Source organism: Caloenas nicobarica, chromosome 8 (genome assembly GCF_036013445.1).
Source record: "Caloenas nicobarica isolate bCalNic1 chromosome 8, bCalNic1.hap1, whole genome shotgun sequence".
NCBI classification, from domain to species: domain Eukaryota; kingdom Metazoa; phylum Chordata; class Aves; order Columbiformes; family Columbidae; genus Caloenas; species Caloenas nicobarica.
The window spans coordinates 6,550,986-6,567,025 of record NC_088252.1 but is presented as its reverse complement, the minus strand read 5'-3'; the positions used below and the strand labels follow the sequence as shown (position 1 = coordinate 6,567,025).

Genomic DNA, 16,040 nt, shown 5'->3' with positions numbered 1-16,040 from the left:
CGCTGCCAGCAGCAGCGCCTCTGCAGAGCCGGGGAGAAGCCTGCAGCAGCAGAGCATGGCCACGGAACGGGTTGTCAGAAGTGATTATTTCATGCCAAAGAAGCTCAAAAGCCATAGCTCAAATATTTTCACGTTGGTTTTACACCTGCTTAACACCCATCTGTTGTCTTTGCCCACTTCCCTGTATTTTTTCCCCCCTTCTCTTCATTACCTCTCGTCTACTCAACAATTATCTAGTCTCTTCAACACTTCTGTATTTGTTGAGGGTTTTTTAGAGATCTTGGCTGAAAGCAGCATGGAAAAACATTGCAGGAAAACAATGTAAAAACCCTGAAGGACATAATATTTTACAGGTCTAGAAGAATAAGCTATGATTATGGTGAAGTTCTTCACCATAGTAGCCAGCACCTACCTCAAAGTTTGGAAGCCATACCCCTGTATTGCTTTGCAGAGACTGGAGTCCCACTCGTGGTCCGTTCAGTGCAGATGAGCACCGTGACATGTTCAGGCTGACCGCTCACAGGCAATGCCCGCACTTCTGCTGGATGCTCAGAATTACAGGGGCTTAAAGCTCCTGAAAAAACAACCTGGAACTGCCAGAGAGGTTTGGAAATCACCATCTTTTCTGTCAGTGCCTGTGGTTTGAGGGTCTCATGCCTAAGCTTCCCCTTAACTTTAGGCCTAACAGCATTCACCTTCTCAAGGCTATTCAGTACCTGAATCTTCCTCATTTACAGAAACCCTGGAGGTGTTTAACACAGGTAAGGTTGTACAGAAACATTCACACAGCCAAGCACACATCATTTTGCACCAGAGCTTTTGTGCAGCATTGTCTGCCAAAGGTAAACTATCTTCTCTGGTCCTAAACGACTTTCCAACCGCAATAGGAAAGTCAATACTCGAGTCAGACAAGGAATGGCAGGGAGTTATGACAGCTCACTAGAGTAAATAAGACACCTTTCTGGCAAGCAAATGCCCTTCTTGCAGAATCTGGCATCAGTTTATGCAGTATCTCAGTATTTAGTCACACCTTTGAATGGCAAAGAATTTAGAAGAATGGGGAAAAAAAAAAAAAAACTACACAACCACCTAAAACAAAACCAACCACATGGGAAGACGTTTTTCCCCCTTTTCAAAGAGCTTATTGTGAATAAAATTACAATGTGGTAATTATGCGGGTGCTTGGCAGAGACAGCAACTAGTGTTCGTGTAGGAAAATAGCAGTAAATATAAAGTCATGGTTAATCATGCAGAGACACAATCCCTCATCCCTTTTCAACAGCTTTTAAGAAAGCCTGCTGTGGCCTTGCCACATTTTGAGGAATATTTTGCTCCAGTGTAGTGATCTGCTCTATTGAAGTTTCATTTTAGTATGAGAGCAAACTGTTTGAGCTTTCAGCCCCCAGTCCTGGCAGCAACAGCTGTTTTGCTTTCTGATTTGATGCCTTGCCTTTGTCTTACTGTTGTAGTATTGCCCCCCCACTCCAGCTTTTAATCATGATAAATCTCTTCTAAATGCAGACAACTTTTTAATCTCATCCAGCTCCTTCTGGTTTCCCTGTCCAAGATCGCCTTTGTGCCAGTTGCATCCTACCAGCTCTGATGAGCAGCTGCTCCAAGCATCCCTGATGCTGTAGGTAGGCTCTGAGACACGCGGTGCCAGAGCTGAACTCAGTACTAGGAAGCGGCAGGCACAGGGAGAGCAGAGACATCCAATTTATTCTCCAGCATATTTTGCTAAGTCAGGCTTAGGAACAGGGATCAGAGCATCATTTGTACTGTGCCAGTGATAACAGATGATAAAGTGCATGTTCTGTTTTCTCCCACAACTGTAAAAATCTATTTCCCTTTATTAGGGTAAAGTGTTCTACATTTCACTCCAATATTATTTAAAAAAAACTACTATGTAGAGCAGAGTAGTTCTAGGGAGAAAAAAAAAAAAGGCAGCAGAAAATTAAGAAATACCTCCCTGCACATTCCTAGAAGTAAAATTAGGTTTGTGGGCTTTTCAGGCAACAAATGAAATGCAGCATCCGATATCTTAGATGTTATTGTGTCAAGACTTCTGTGTGGGACAAAAACATTGTTACCTGAAACTTCTGAGTCTCCCTGCCCTGACGTGCATGAGGTGAGGAGGTATGTGAAATCAAAACTAATATAGCAGCCTCAAATCTAATATTTAGGACAATGGGATCACCTGCAAAGGAATTTCTTTCTATCCTTTGATAACTGTGTTTCAGAGAGGCCAAACACTCAAGGACAGGTTCTGCCTCAGTCCTTATCTACATTTCTAGGCCTCCTCCTCAACAGAAGCAGGTGCAAATCTGGACTGAAGTCTGAGATGCTAATATGGTACAAATACTGACTGCTCAGCTGAAATGCAGCAGTAAATCTTAGCTTTTCAAGTTCCACTGCATAATTAATTTCTTACTAGATCTTATCAGATAACCACCTGTAACTAGATTATTACATTATAAATTACCTGTCTAGTTAGCCTTAAAGGTGATTTTCTAATAGGTGGCATTTCAGTTTATCTGCATTCCTCACTCTGACAGCATTAGATTTCATAGTTTGGTGACCCATTGGGAGATTCAGCTTCTTCTTTAATAGCACACTGAATGGGGAATTGTGGAAGAGCATTCTGGCCTGTAGCCATTTATTACATAACGTGTCGAATTTCAAAAGCCGGACTTATCCTCAATGTAATTCTGTCAGCTTCAGTGGCTTGCACCGGGACTGTTTGGTTTTGAATGTGAATGTACAAAGAAAAGCTGGGGTTTCCAGTCTCTGGCAAACAGTAAATTATGGGGAACATGCATTAAATATGTAATCGATGCTTGGATCTTTGTCAATAGGCAGTATTTTTAAAGTGAAGCAGTTAAACTGTTAATGTAAATGGAGGACGGGAGGTGTTAAGAAAGGTTAGTTGTGGTGGGGTTTTGTTTGTTTTGTACAAAGCTATTGGAAACTAACACTGCAAAGCTGCTATTTCTTATGCAGATTACTTATTTTATAAACATCAGGTTTCGTATACAAATGCTTTCTCTAATCACAAATGGTTACGGCCAACTTGAAGTTACAATTAAGCAACACTACCCAGCTAGAGCAGAGCAATATCCCTCGCTCGGCCGCCGCCTGCGATCGGGCGTACTGCGGAACTTCCCGGGAACGGAGAGAGGATCCTAACGCACTACAACAGGCATGGGACTGGAAGGCGCACGACGAGGTAGAGCCGGTACCCGGGAAGGCAGCCAGCCCGGCAGCCAGCCCCGCAGCCCGGCTCGGACGCCGCCGCCCCGCAGCATCGCTCGGAGCCGCCTCCCGGCGGGGACCCGGCGCAGGGTCCGGTGTCGGCGGCTTTTCCCCGCATCGCCGGCAGCCCCCGCCGGCACCGGCAGCCGCACGGAGCTGCTGCCGGCAGCCCGGGTCACGTGTGCGGGCCGTAATCCCGGAGAGGGGGTGTCAGCACCGGGGGAAGGGGGCGGCGGGAGGAGGGGCTGCCGCCGATGAGGGCTGAAGCCGGGTACCCGGCCGGCTGCGGGCGCCGCTGCGGGCGCGGCGGGGGCTGCGGCCATGGCCTGGCCCTGCATCAGCCGGGTGTGCTGCCTGGCCCGCTTCTGGAGCCAGCTGGACAAGTCCGACCTCTCCGTGCCGCTCACCATCCACAACTACTCGGACATCGAGGAGCAGGAGGACGGGGCGCCCCAGCGCGGCGGGCCCCCCGCGCGGGGCAGCGCTCGCCCGCCCGCCCCGGCCCCCCGCCCGCGGGACCCCGCCGCCGGGAAGCCGAGCGGCCGCAGGAAGGGCCGGGCGGGAGCGGCCGGGGAGCCCTTCGCGGCGGAGACCCAGTACCGGAGGGACTTCAGAGCGTGGCCCCTCCCGAGGAGGGACGCCTTCCCCTGGGTCAGCGCCAGCAGCGGCGGGAGGGACGGGGCCGCCCCCCAGCCCGCCCCGGGCCGCGCCGCCTGCGCCCTGCCCGGCGCCGGGGGGAGGCCGGCGGCGGACGGCTGCGGCGGCCCCGAGCAGCTCCGGCCGCGCTTACAGGTGGACGGCGGCCACACCACCTCCTACAGGTAACTGGGCCCAGGTGACCGCCCCGCTCCCCAGCCCGAGCCCCGGGGGTGCTCCCTGCCGCGGCCGAGGGATGCTCCTCCGCAACGTGGGGCGGGGATGCCGGCAAACGACCGCGGCGCGGGGGGAAGCGGTAACCAAGGGGAGAAGCGGGGGGGAAGGCAGGGGCTGCCGTCTCGCCAGTGGGCTCGACCTGTCGCCTAAGCCGCGTTTGCTTTTGGAAGCGCGATCCTTAAAAGCGTCGCCCGCTCCGCAGGCGGGCGTCTGAGCCCGGCCAGCACCGCCCGTGTGGCTCTGCAGCAGAGCCCGGCTGTGCGCACCGCCCCGGCACGGCTCAGCCGCCCTGCCTTCCCCAGCTCCTGCCGCGGTCCAGAGCGCAAGCGGGGTGGGATCCCGGGTGCCACCCCCAGCCGTCCTTTCCCCACCCGCTGATGGGGGATACAGAGCTCCTGACAGCTGGGGCTGCCCAGGACTTGTCCATACTCAACAGTCGCACCGAACAGTGCTCCTCAAATCTGTCAGTGCCATTATCTTTTTCCTTTAAAACTCCTGGAATGCCACGTTCAAGTTGAGCCAAGGATTACTGAGACACGAAGGCAACAGGGGGTATATGCCAATATGCGCAATAGGAAAAATTATCACAAACCTCCTTTCCCAAAGAGCTTTAAAAACAACCGACTTTTATGTCATTGATGCCTTCCTTTCCCTGTGATCAGTATGACTGTTTACAACCACTCACTTTCTGGAAAAAAGCAATCAGACAGGATGCACCTAAATTCATCCCCTGGAAGGAGAAGGGATTTCAGCTCCTACAAAGCTGCTGTTGAATATTGTACCAGCTTCACGTTGTTACCACACGCTCCCTAACAATGATGCTTGGCAGGTTTTAATGTATCTATAAGGTATATTAATAGAAGAACTATTTTTATTCCAACAGAATCCCAAGTATTTAGACACTTATTATCTATTATGTACCTAGGAGACATTTCTCTTCATAATTGCAGTTCATTAGATTGTTGTTTTTCACAACGCTCTTAAGAAAAACACACTGAGGACCCTGGGAAGGATTACAGGCCTGCACGGGAGAGCATATTGCTTATCCCACTCCTCCTCATGCAGGCAGCTGCCCTGGCACTAATGCAGTTAACATATGGACTCTGGAAGGAATAACTGCAGTGTTTAAATGTATGTGCTATTTCATCCTTTGCCACATCTCACAGGAGAATCAGAGAGTGATGATTAACTTTGAAGAAAAGCATTTCTAAATTTCCAAGCAGCACAGGAATTACTGCAACAGAGAAACCTACCTAGAACAAGACTTAGCAAGGTTCAACTTTCAGAAACGCACCAGTATTCCTGTTGTTGTTGAAGCCTGCCCTGTTTCTTCAGCCTGATCCCAGAGGAAGGGCACGATAGCCTGCATTAGGGCTGCAGCTTCCCTACAGCTGTTCTAACACTCAGAGTCACTTCTCACATCTTTCTTCCCTCTGACTTCTCTACTCTTACACAGGGCTCTCAACTATTGTCATGAAAGTGCAAGAAATTTGCAGGTCACAGGACAAACACTGGCCAAAATGAGATACCAACAAGCAAATCAAACCAAATTTTACAAAAAGTAGGACTTAAAGGTAGTTGAGGAACTCCTCTCAGCTGATGGGAGAAGCAGTGCAGGACAAGGACGGAGGCACAGTTCAGCACTGTTTGATATGTTTCTGTGCATCAGAGCACTGCTCCCGTGAAACTTCATTCTGCGAGTTCCTGCTACATCTTTGTCCCTGCACTGTTTTTTAAGCTCAGAAGGAAACTCAGCTGCATACCAAACTGGCTGTACATGGTGCAGCCAGTCAGCCTGACCTGGCATTTCCCAGAACAAAATAAACCCCCAGGATCAGTGACGAAGACCAGTCCCGTTGCTAGTGACTTCGAGGGGGAGCCTTTCTATAGCCAGAAGAAAATAAAGGTGGAGGGGATGTTGGAAGAATACCTGTACCTCTGAGGAAGCAAAGATATTTTAAATTTTGAAATAATAACTCTATATAAAGAGTGGAAGAACAGTGCAGCTGCCTGCTCTCCAAACTATTGCCCCACGTCCCCAAATCTTTGGGGCCGCTCCAGTTCCTGGAACTCTGCAGGGCCTGAATGAAGTCAAACCCCAGCTGGGCTACATGGGGGGAGCTCAGGCACACAGGCTGAGGCAGATCGATACAAGCTGCACTTGAAAGGCTAAAATGGGATGTGCTTCAACTGCAAAAAGATGCTGCGGACTGCTGCAGACGTTTGCGGTAGATCACACCTTACTGACGCGGGAGGAGGAGGAAGGATGCGCTGAGCCACCTTCTCTGCACCGCCCCGAGGGTTTGTCCTTGGGGGTCATGGAAGTGGCTTCTCCCTTTCAGCAGCAAGTTGCAGGTGCTGTGTATTTCTGACACAGCAGAGATTTGCACACAATTAGCTGTAGCACTAAGTCTTGATTGCATTTAGCAGACATTTTAGAAGTAGATGAATGCTTTACTTAGCTCCCTTCTACAGCAGGTGAGAGAAGCTGGTGCTGTCAGCAGGTATCTCCAGCTGGCTCTGTTCCCTGGGCGTCATCTTCTTACCTTGTTAGAAGACAAGGGGGATGAAGGCACAACCTCTCTGCCAGGCCTGGTATTGCTGGGAGACGAGCCCTGTTTGAGGCTCAGCTGTACTTCTTTAGGTTGCTTCAGACCTCAGTTTCCCCTTCGGTAACCTGCCAGTTTCCAGAAAGCACTTCAAATGTATAAATGAAAACATTGCATCAGAGCTGTGAGTGATTGTTTTGCCCCTTCTTTCCCCACCTGTCGGATTTGCTTGTATTAGCACTTGGGGAAGGAATGACTGAATTCCTGCACACACACAACACCAGCCCCAAGCAGAGCCTAATCTCTGCAGCTGGTGTTTCTAAATTATAGGTGTTCTGAGCAATTTCGTTTTGATGAAATAAAGAGCTGGGGTCAGTAAGGGGAAAGGGCCTGATGTGGCATTGCTAATGATTTTGGGAATAGCAGGGTGGAAGATCCCTCAGCAAACTGAATTCCCATCTTCTTGCGTGAGTATTCAGCGTGTGCTATTTGTGGCACTGTGACCATGGAGCAGAAACGTTCTCCCACCAAGGGAGATACCGCAGAGTGAAGGGGAAGGACACTTTTCCCCATGTCTATGGATACAGTCACCGTTACTTGGCTGTCTATAATGTTCGCCTGCCTTCAAATAGCGCTTTTGCAAAACGACACAGTGAACTGTGGTGGCTGTTTCACATCAAAAAGCATCTTATTTCATCTATGCAGAAGAAAACAGAGAAAATACCTGCCCTCATGTTCAGCAATGTATGGGATCATAGCACACACCTGAGCCGGCAGGGTTAATATTACTGTGTATGAGCTCCATCCTTGATCCAGCACGATATTTAAACACATGCTTATCCTTAATTATAGGAGTAAAGCTTTTATAATCAAGGCTTACAGTTATCTTTACATTCTTAAGTATCTTGCTGCTTGGGGAAATTAATACTGAAGCCTCTGATTTTTACACTATTTAAGAAGTAAGCTTGCTTGGTGCAGGCATTGGGATGGATCCAGAGAGATTTGCTGTGCACTGCATAGCCTGCCTGGGGCAAGGTGGGGTTTGGAGGAGGACAGAGCTGCAGGAGGAGAGGGCAAGGGGGCTGGAAATAGTGGCTCAAGAGAGGAAGTCTGTTGTGCAAAGTACGCTGCAGAACTGAAATGGGGAATATTCAAAGCTGTTGCGTAAAGGTAGGAGGAATTCTCTCCACTCAGAGTACACCCAAAGTTAAGTTAGAAAAGAATGGGAAGTGGAACAACGACAGAAGTCAAGACCCTGAGACCTACCCAGAACCCCCATTCACACAGCTCCAATAAGAGGGAAGCAGCTGCCTGTCCTGTTGTACTGCTGTAAGTGCTCCTTCCTCAGGGATCTGTCTGTGAGCAGAGCAAGCCCCCCAAACTCACCTTAAGACAACAGTTTGAGGCTTAGGTTATTTTTCCTGGCCCTTCAGTCCAATCTTTTGCTGTTGCTTCTTTCCGGTGAGTTATGAGCAGCTCCAGGTACTGCCTGACTCTGCTGCAATCGAGAGCCAAGACAGGGAACAGCCAGATGTCTTCTGCTTTCCTTTTCTGTAATTCCTGTGTGCTGGTCTAGCTTCCCCTCTATTTTTTTCCCCTCCATCAGCCTTTCCCCCAAACCTGTGCTCTTTGGCTGGATACTATGGGCACTATCTGCTCTTGTATCCCAAGCTTAGAGGGGCTTCCAGCACCGCACTGGTGTCTAACACAGCTCAGAGGAAAAGCACCCAACCACCTTCTGCTCAAACCCCACACACCAGTCTGGCTTCCCCAACAGATGTCTAGAGTAGTGTGTACTTTGAAAATAAAATCTGAATAACAGAGACCCCCAAAATGTACGCAGAACCTTCCCGCTGAAGAGGAAATGTGACAAATGTTGATTATGCCACTTGATTCTCACTGGTGTGCTAGGTATGAGAAGGAAGAGGGCAGTGGAAGAATAAATGCAGGCTATCTCAGGCAGTGTAGCTCAGAGTTATGTTCAGCTATACAGGATGAGCATTTTTCTCTGTTTCTTAAATGATAAATTGGATTATAATGCAGTGGCTCAGAATGCCACTGATAATTAATCATATGAAGCAAGCCATGACAAAGATGAGTTACTACAGCACCAACTGTGATGGCACTGGTGGGGCAAAGGAATAATATAAATACTGAAGGTAAATCTGGCTAGAAATGGCAGCCCCAGCATTGCAAACAGCATAGGCAGTAATTTCTGCCCTCTGCCTCCCCACCCCTGGTAGAAATGCCCTTCATCTCAGTGAAATAAAAAAGCTTTCTGGGTTAAATTTTCACTAGATCAGTAAAATAAAGATTTTGCAGGCAGCTTTCTCTGCAAGGCCAGAAAACATTTGTGAAGAGCATTAAATGGGGGAAGAGCCCACAGACAGCACAGGTTCCGGTGGCCACACAGCTCACAGCACCCAGCAACCTGAGCTGCAGCAGCGGCACGCTGTGTTGGGAAGAACAGAAGGACCAGTCCTGAATCCATCGTTCCCAAATCATGCCCTGAAGTCTGCGAGGCCACACAACAAATTGTGGTGAGAGCATCCCCCCGCCTCACCCCCTGCATCTTGGCTGCTGGACAGCCCTGGTGCAGGGGTCCTGCTCACCGCAGAGGGAGGTGGCACACAACCACCAGCTCACTGAAACAGCTCTCTTCACAGCTGGGCTTCATGGTAACCCTCTGGTAATTACAGTCCAACCTTTTTCGTTTGTTTGTTTCCAGCATACGCATCAGCTGCACTCCCACTTGCTCCATTTCCCATCACCGCTGGGGGGCTGAACTGTCCCAGCAGGTCACCAGCCTCCTGCTCTCCACACTGCATCGATCCAAACCTGCCCCTCCAGCCAAATCCCGACACGGTACAAAAGAAATGCCTTTCCCCGGGCTCTATTGACCAATTACAAGAAAGAGCAAACAAATGATCCACAAACCAGTGATTTACGTGATCAAAGCAGTTCCACAGAGTAACGGGGCAACCACCTGCAGGAAGCTGCTGTTTATTCCTTCCAGTGAGTCGGAGGTAAAGAAACAGCAGTACACAAAAAGCAGCCCTTCCCTTTTGATCTCTGCTATTTTAAAGCCTGCCTACATCTCAGAAGGCCTTTTCCTTTCGCAGCCCTAGTGCTTCAGTACCACTGGGTCATTTCTGTTTACGGAGATCAAAAAATCTCACCTCTAGGTTGTAACAATGAAGAACAAAAGAGAACCTAAAGAGAGCCTGGATGCTGAATTATGGGCCTGGAGGCTACTCGCCCTCCACTTCGGGTGCTTGCAGCCCCCAAATAACCTGACAACAGCTGCTGTCTAGGGACGAGGAGGAGGAAGGGGAGGGAGTACACCAAGAAGGGTGAAGATTGTCTCCAGCAGCAACAGTCAGTGTGTCTCGTTCATCCCCAACAGGAGCCGGACATCACACCACACAGGGCTCTCCCCTTCCCCATGCCATTTCTGTAAATTCCTCTCCCACCATGCTGTTCTCTTGCTAATAATGCTACTTGTGTGATCTGGGGTGAGACACTAGCCATAGTGTGGGAAGGGAGGGAGAGGCAACGCACCAGCTGAGCTCGACCTGATGCATTGGCTTCCTCAAGCACAGGAAGCAAATGATGGGAGAAAGTCAGTAAATCTTGACACTTGACATCTTTAAGTAACATTCCCCAGGCTCTAAGTAGCTCATGCGTTTTGACTCCACTCGTGACTCCAAGACTGATTTCTCTAATAGCCAAGTCAGAAAACTGGTATTTGGGCTCACGTTCCTTCTGATTCCTGGCTATACAGCTGGAGATGGGTGCACGTGCTGTGCAATGTGAAAGGCAGGGCAAATTTAGTTAGCTGCACTTCCTGAACCAAAGGTTATAATTTTCATTTCTTGTGCTTCAAGTACCTTAATTCCCAAAGGGGATATGTCATCTCTGTTTTGCCCAGTCCTTTCTCTGTGGATCAGAGTCCCGGGTTCCCCCAGGGGAAAATACTGAATCCAGTAATACTGCTGTGGGTCTGAGCTGTGACTATTTACCCTCACTTTTCTGTTTCTGTGGGTGCCGGCAGAGCATCTCCCCATTGCAGGTAGGTGCCTCGAAAATAGTTTCGGCTATCTAGGCTGAGAGGAGAGCGGTTTGGCTTCCAGCCAAAATGAGGGTCCTGTGATCCAAAAGGGCTGTGTTTTGGGGGCCTGCCAAATCAGCAAATGAATGATCAGCTATGAAGCAGCGAGGCAGAGCTGGCTGCAGAGACAGGCGGCACCGTCATTCATGGAAAGCTGGGAACACGCTCCACTGCAGCGTAATGCAGCGGAGAGACCAGCCGGCACAAGGATGAATGGTCAGGAATCAATGGCACCAGCATCTTTGAGGCAACGCAGCTTTATGTGGGGCAGCAGGTTCCAGTTCCTGGAAACTGCTGGGAAGTAATTGATGGCTTTGTACTATCTTGCTGGTATTTTGCCCAGTAGCTCTGTGTCCTCCCTCTGGCTGCGCAGCAGAGCAGAGCTCAGATTTAACTCAACATTCACACATGTCTGGGATTGCCTGCTGAAAGCTTGCATTCCTGAAGGCATCGCTTGGCCAAAAATCACCTTTCTGCAAAGGTGCTTCCTCATCCTGAGGTGCTAAAGCAGCAGGAACTTCAGCACCAGCACCGGATGAGCTTTGCAGGCACTTACCTGCTGCCTGAGCAAGCTGGGACAGCAAGATGCAGGGAAGCTAGAAGGTGGCAGCTCAGAACAGGGAGAGCAAACCAATTTAAAAAAAGATTTGCAGTGCACACAGACAGCCTTGGCAGGGGCCTGGTTTTCCTTTCCAATGGGCATGAACCTCTTCTGTAGAGCAATATCTGTTACTGAGTGGATTTAAGAACTTGCTCCGCCTCCACTCAAGCTGCCAAACTGCTGTCAGTCCCGGCTGCAGCTCCTGCCCATCTCCTTGTGCCTGCACCCACACTCATCTGTCCTGACAGCAGGCCAGTGCCAGCAGCTAGCTCAGTCCAGAGACAGTATCTTATTTTTTTTTAGAATTCATTTCATTAGCATGCTTGTTTCTCTATTTGCCTTAGAAACAGTCCAGGGTTGCACCCTGTATCTAGAAATCAACCAAGAAAAGAGGCAGCATTTTAAGGCTGAGTCTTATGTTTAAAAATCAAGCATAAAGGAGGCGGCAGTTATTTTGGTAATATACTAAAAGGATCAAGACCAAACTACACATTTTAAAATCATATTCCACACTTATACACTTTAGATAAGATTTTTAAAAGAGGAATTTGCAGCTAAAATAGCAAATAGCATGCTTGGGAAAAGTGAAAATCAGAAAGGCTGGGATCCAAGCTCAGCTCAGCACATTAAAACAGCCTATTTCCCTGGCCTGGACATGGCTCAGAACTCAGTCTTACACCTTGATCCTGTGTGTAAGCAGCTAGTAAAATGCAGTTATTATTTAAGTATGCCAGAGTATGAACATACAATTTTCACATCTTGGTTAGTCGCCTCTCCTTTTGCTACAGAAGCTGCCTGAATTGGTTGCCAGAGATACATAACACAGACAGAGCAGACTTCTGTCTTCTCCTGAGAGCAAACAAGCCAGCTCAGCTGGCTGCTACTGCAGCATCCAGAAGGTCTGAATGGAGAGGGCATTAGTGAAGCCTGGTTGTGACAAGAGGTACAGCAAAGCAGAGACCCCGCCGTGCTGTTCTTCTGTGCTCTCGAAACCTGTGCAGCCCCTTCCCTCAGTGCAGTCTCTGCACCCATTTCTGAGATGTCACCGCTCCAAGAATAAGTCAGCCAAGTGCCTTCTTCTCAGACATTATTGTGCAAAGTCAAAACACTTGCCCTCGTCTGAAGGAAAATCATCAGCAGAAGCATCTGCCCGCTGGGATGGCGTCTCCCTTGGAACACACTTCACACTGAGTTGCTGCAGAGGCGCAGCACAGCACACATGGGCAAACGTGCCGGCTGTCGAGAGAGCTGGAGCCAAGTAAGGGAACATCAGCAGCGTCCCTCCGTGCATGTGAGGGCTGGGCACTCGCGGCCCCAGACCAAGGTGTTTCACATTGTAAACGGCCAATGAGCCAGACAATGTTTTACATTTTAAGTGATCAATGAGCTACCAAGCAAAAAGTCACCCTGACTTTTTCTTACCCAGGAGGAAAGCACCGAGCACCTCTGGGAGAGTGCACATTTTTCCAGGAATAAAAAAAGAGTTAAGTCAGGGCAGCCAGTTAGCCCAGTCTGCTGCATCTTTCAGCCTGGGCTTCTGAGAGAGGCAGGCCCCTAGGCTCAGTTCTTCTTTTATTCTCAGTATACATTAGACGAGTTCAGTCTTACAAGCTGATTGTAACCAGCCTTGCCTTCTGGCTTTGCAACTACTCTGAGCAGAAGTACCCTGTATGTTGTGTTTTATGGGTTCTTCTGTCTTGACAATCTCATTCCAGGCAAGAGTATCGTGCATGGACTGGAGCAAAACCATCCAAGCCTATAAAGACAAAGCAAGGCTTCATTATCCCAGAAGACCATTTTGTTCAAGAGACAAGCTACAAGGCAGATTTTAAGGTAATTAACATTTTTTGAAATCACAAAGTCAATGTGAGTAAAGCCCAAAGTAGGTATCAGGAACTCCTCATTTGTTTTTGGTGTGGTGCATGTAAAATAAAACCATGTCCTCATTGACCGCTCTTTCATCACTGCCCATTAGGTAATGTGAACATTCCTTGCTTTCAGAGAGACATGCTAGAGAATGTCATACCATAACTTTCATAATTCAACACAGACCAAGATTTTAAACTGCATGACAGTCAGGAAGTTCAAGATTTGCAGTTCCCTCAGCTGAGGGAAAGACACACAGCTTGTACAACTCAGAGCAGTCAGCAGGCACTGGCGTTACAGCTGTAGCGCGCGATTCAACCTCTGGTGCTGCTGTCAACCATGGACACAGGTGTTTGCCGGGGAACGTCTGCAGATCACTGGCTAAGGAACAGCACCCAGCCAGACAGGACAAAACTCCCCTGTGCTAGTAAGGGCAGAAGCTGCCCCCGCTACCAACACCAAAGATGGTATCGCTGTGGTGAGCAGCCGAGCCGCACAGCTCTTGGGATTTTCCTGCGAGATTCTACAACCCTCTATACCAGCATAAGATCGTTTTCTTGTTGGCGAAATACATGAAAGCGTTACTGAAAATCCCATGAGGAAATGCTCTCTTTGTACTTGATGTTTTCCCTGGCAGGGCCCCACACACTCCCCATCCCCACGAATAAGGAAAGTGCACACCGATGAGGCTCTGGTTTAGCTGCTTTTTGTTTTAGACCACCAAAGAGAATGGCACTTCACAACCTATTGCAAAAGCTTTTCAAAGGCTGCACCAAGTGACTCGGAAAGCAGAAACGGGTCCAGAGCTGAATTCCCCAGCTGCAGAGTGCTGTGTCGTTAGAGGTAACAGCAGCTACTCCAGGGGCACATGTAAAAAGTAAATCTTTGCCTTGGAGGAGACGAGGAAGAAGGGTTTAATCAGCAGACAGTGAAGTGCCTCCTCCGCAGGGGATTGCTGGCACGCTGCTGCGACAAGGCACACGATGGGTATATCCAGCTCCACTGAAAGTGGGACAGTGACCGCAGGCAAAACAGAATTTGCAAACCTCACCGAAACTTCCTCCTTGCTCCAAATAGTCTGGGCTATTACTGAGGTGCAGCAATGAGGGCAGAGGGTATTTAACCCTTAAACCTTGTATTTTGACCCTCGTATTTAATCTCATATTTTGACCCCAGAGAGGCAAAATACAGTGCCTTCCTGTTTGGCAGACAGGATGCAAAGGAGAGGGTCCTAGATGAGCCCCTTAGTCCCTATCCCAGTTGTCATGGAAGGGAAAGAGAAGACTAGAATCCTAGACACAAAAACATCCTGCCAAGGACCATGTAAGCAAAGGTCCCGTTTCCTGGAGCCCCAGGGAAGCACGGTGGCCTCTCTCACAGACAGCATGGGAAAGGTGCAGTCTGGAATGAAGGTGGTACCGAAGAGCCACGAGTTCGAACAGGAATCAGGCTCTCCCTGGTTTACACTTGGCCATTTGGACCTTCCCTCTTGCCTGAAGCCCATGGCTTTGCCGGACACGGGAGAGTCAGGTTTATGTTGTGTGCTGACAGCCTGCACATAGGATTCAGACTGCTGGTTCTCTCCAGCTACTGAGCTGTGCACACGCTGCTTGTGATGCTCCTCTTGTTCCTTAGTGTGTCAGATGCATCCCCAGAGGAATGGAAAAAACACAACAATGCAAGAACAACAACAAATAGATCAATAACTCTCCCTATACTCCCTTTGCCTGTGGTCTTGCTCTTCTTTCTCTAATCGGATGGTGCCAAGAGAATACCCAGCAAAGCTTTCCATCCTTTCATGTTTTATGGCCAGATCCACCCAGAATCCTGGGCTGGATGCACAACTAAGGCCAGTCCTGTTTCAAATCCTTTGGGTTTTAAGCATCCAGGTGTACTTCATGCTTCAGTACAACCACAACAGCTACATGTTGCATGAAATACTGATTTGAAAGACATCAGCGAGAACATCCTCTCTTACCTCCACCTTTCCTCCAGGCCTGAGTTGACAACCTTATCAAAGTCCTTGCAGTTTCATAGCCTGGCATGGTCAGTAACCAATTTTTCTCCTTTGGGTACCCCAGCTCTGTGCCTCTGTTCACAGCACACGTAGCTCGTAGCCCCATAAAGCATAACCGTGGGGCATTCTGACGGAGCCTGGATGGCATTCTTCAAAAGGTTAAGGACCAGACACACACCACTGTAATTCCTCTCACTTAAATCCAGTGGTGAATTTGTTGTGACGTTTGTGGAGTACATGCCGGCGGGGCTTTGTGAAGAGGGCAGCTCTCCGTGGGGCAGAGCCTGGCTCCTGCCCAGCCATGGCCATCCCCATCACACCACACACCTCCAGGTCCAAGGGCTGGGTTACAACAAAGCCTCTCCTGGGTGGCACAGCATCACGCCTGCCCTTGAGTCACCTCATATGCCAAGGCCAGTGTCATCAATACCCAGCCAAGAGCTCACGGGGGAGAGCAGACACACAGCAGGTCGTCACAACGCTCCAGACCCCTCGAAATCTCCAGACAGCTGCACCCTGTGTCACACTAACGTTTCTCTCCCCCCTCACCCCACTAGATCCCAGAGGTGAAGACCAGGTTCTCCCCCAACCCTTCTGCTGTTTTCCAGGCGCCGTCACGGATCCTCAACGTGTGAACCTGGACTCTCCGCACACCCAGGCAGCTGAAACGTGGCGTTTCTGTTCAGATGTATCACTATGCAATTTTCATGAGGAGCGTTAAGATCAAAGAACCAGTATTATCAAAAGCAGCTCCAGTGATTAATGATATGC

General features: G+C 49.2%; 1 protein-coding gene across 1 annotated transcript; it reads left to right on the top strand.

Moving 5' to 3' along the window:
• Nucleotides 1–3,573: 3,573 nt before the first annotated feature.
• MAP6D1 (MAP6 domain containing 1) lies at nt 3,574–15,978 on the top strand. The gene is made up of 3 exons (XM_065640518.1): nt 3,574–4,073; nt 13,102–13,219; nt 15,827–15,978. Exons 1-3 carry the CDS (start codon nt 3,574–3,576, stop codon nt 15,902–15,904), a joined length of 696 nt encoding a protein of 231 aa, XP_065496590.1. The 3' UTR covers nt 15,905–15,978.
• Nucleotides 15,979–16,040: the final 62 nt, after the last annotated feature.

Coding starts and splice junctions, on each gene's coding strand:
- MAP6D1 (XM_065640518.1), top strand. CDS start 3,574: ATGGCCTGGCCCTGCATCAGCCGGGTGTGCTGCCTGGCCCGCTTCTGG. Junction 4,074..13,101: donor GGCCACACCACCTCCTACAG/GTAACTGGGCCC, acceptor ATCTCATTCCAG/GCAAGAGTATCGTGCATGGA. Junction 13,220..15,826: donor GCTACAAGGCAGATTTTAAG/GTAATTAACATT, acceptor TCACCCCACTAG/ATCCCAGAGGTGAAGACCAG.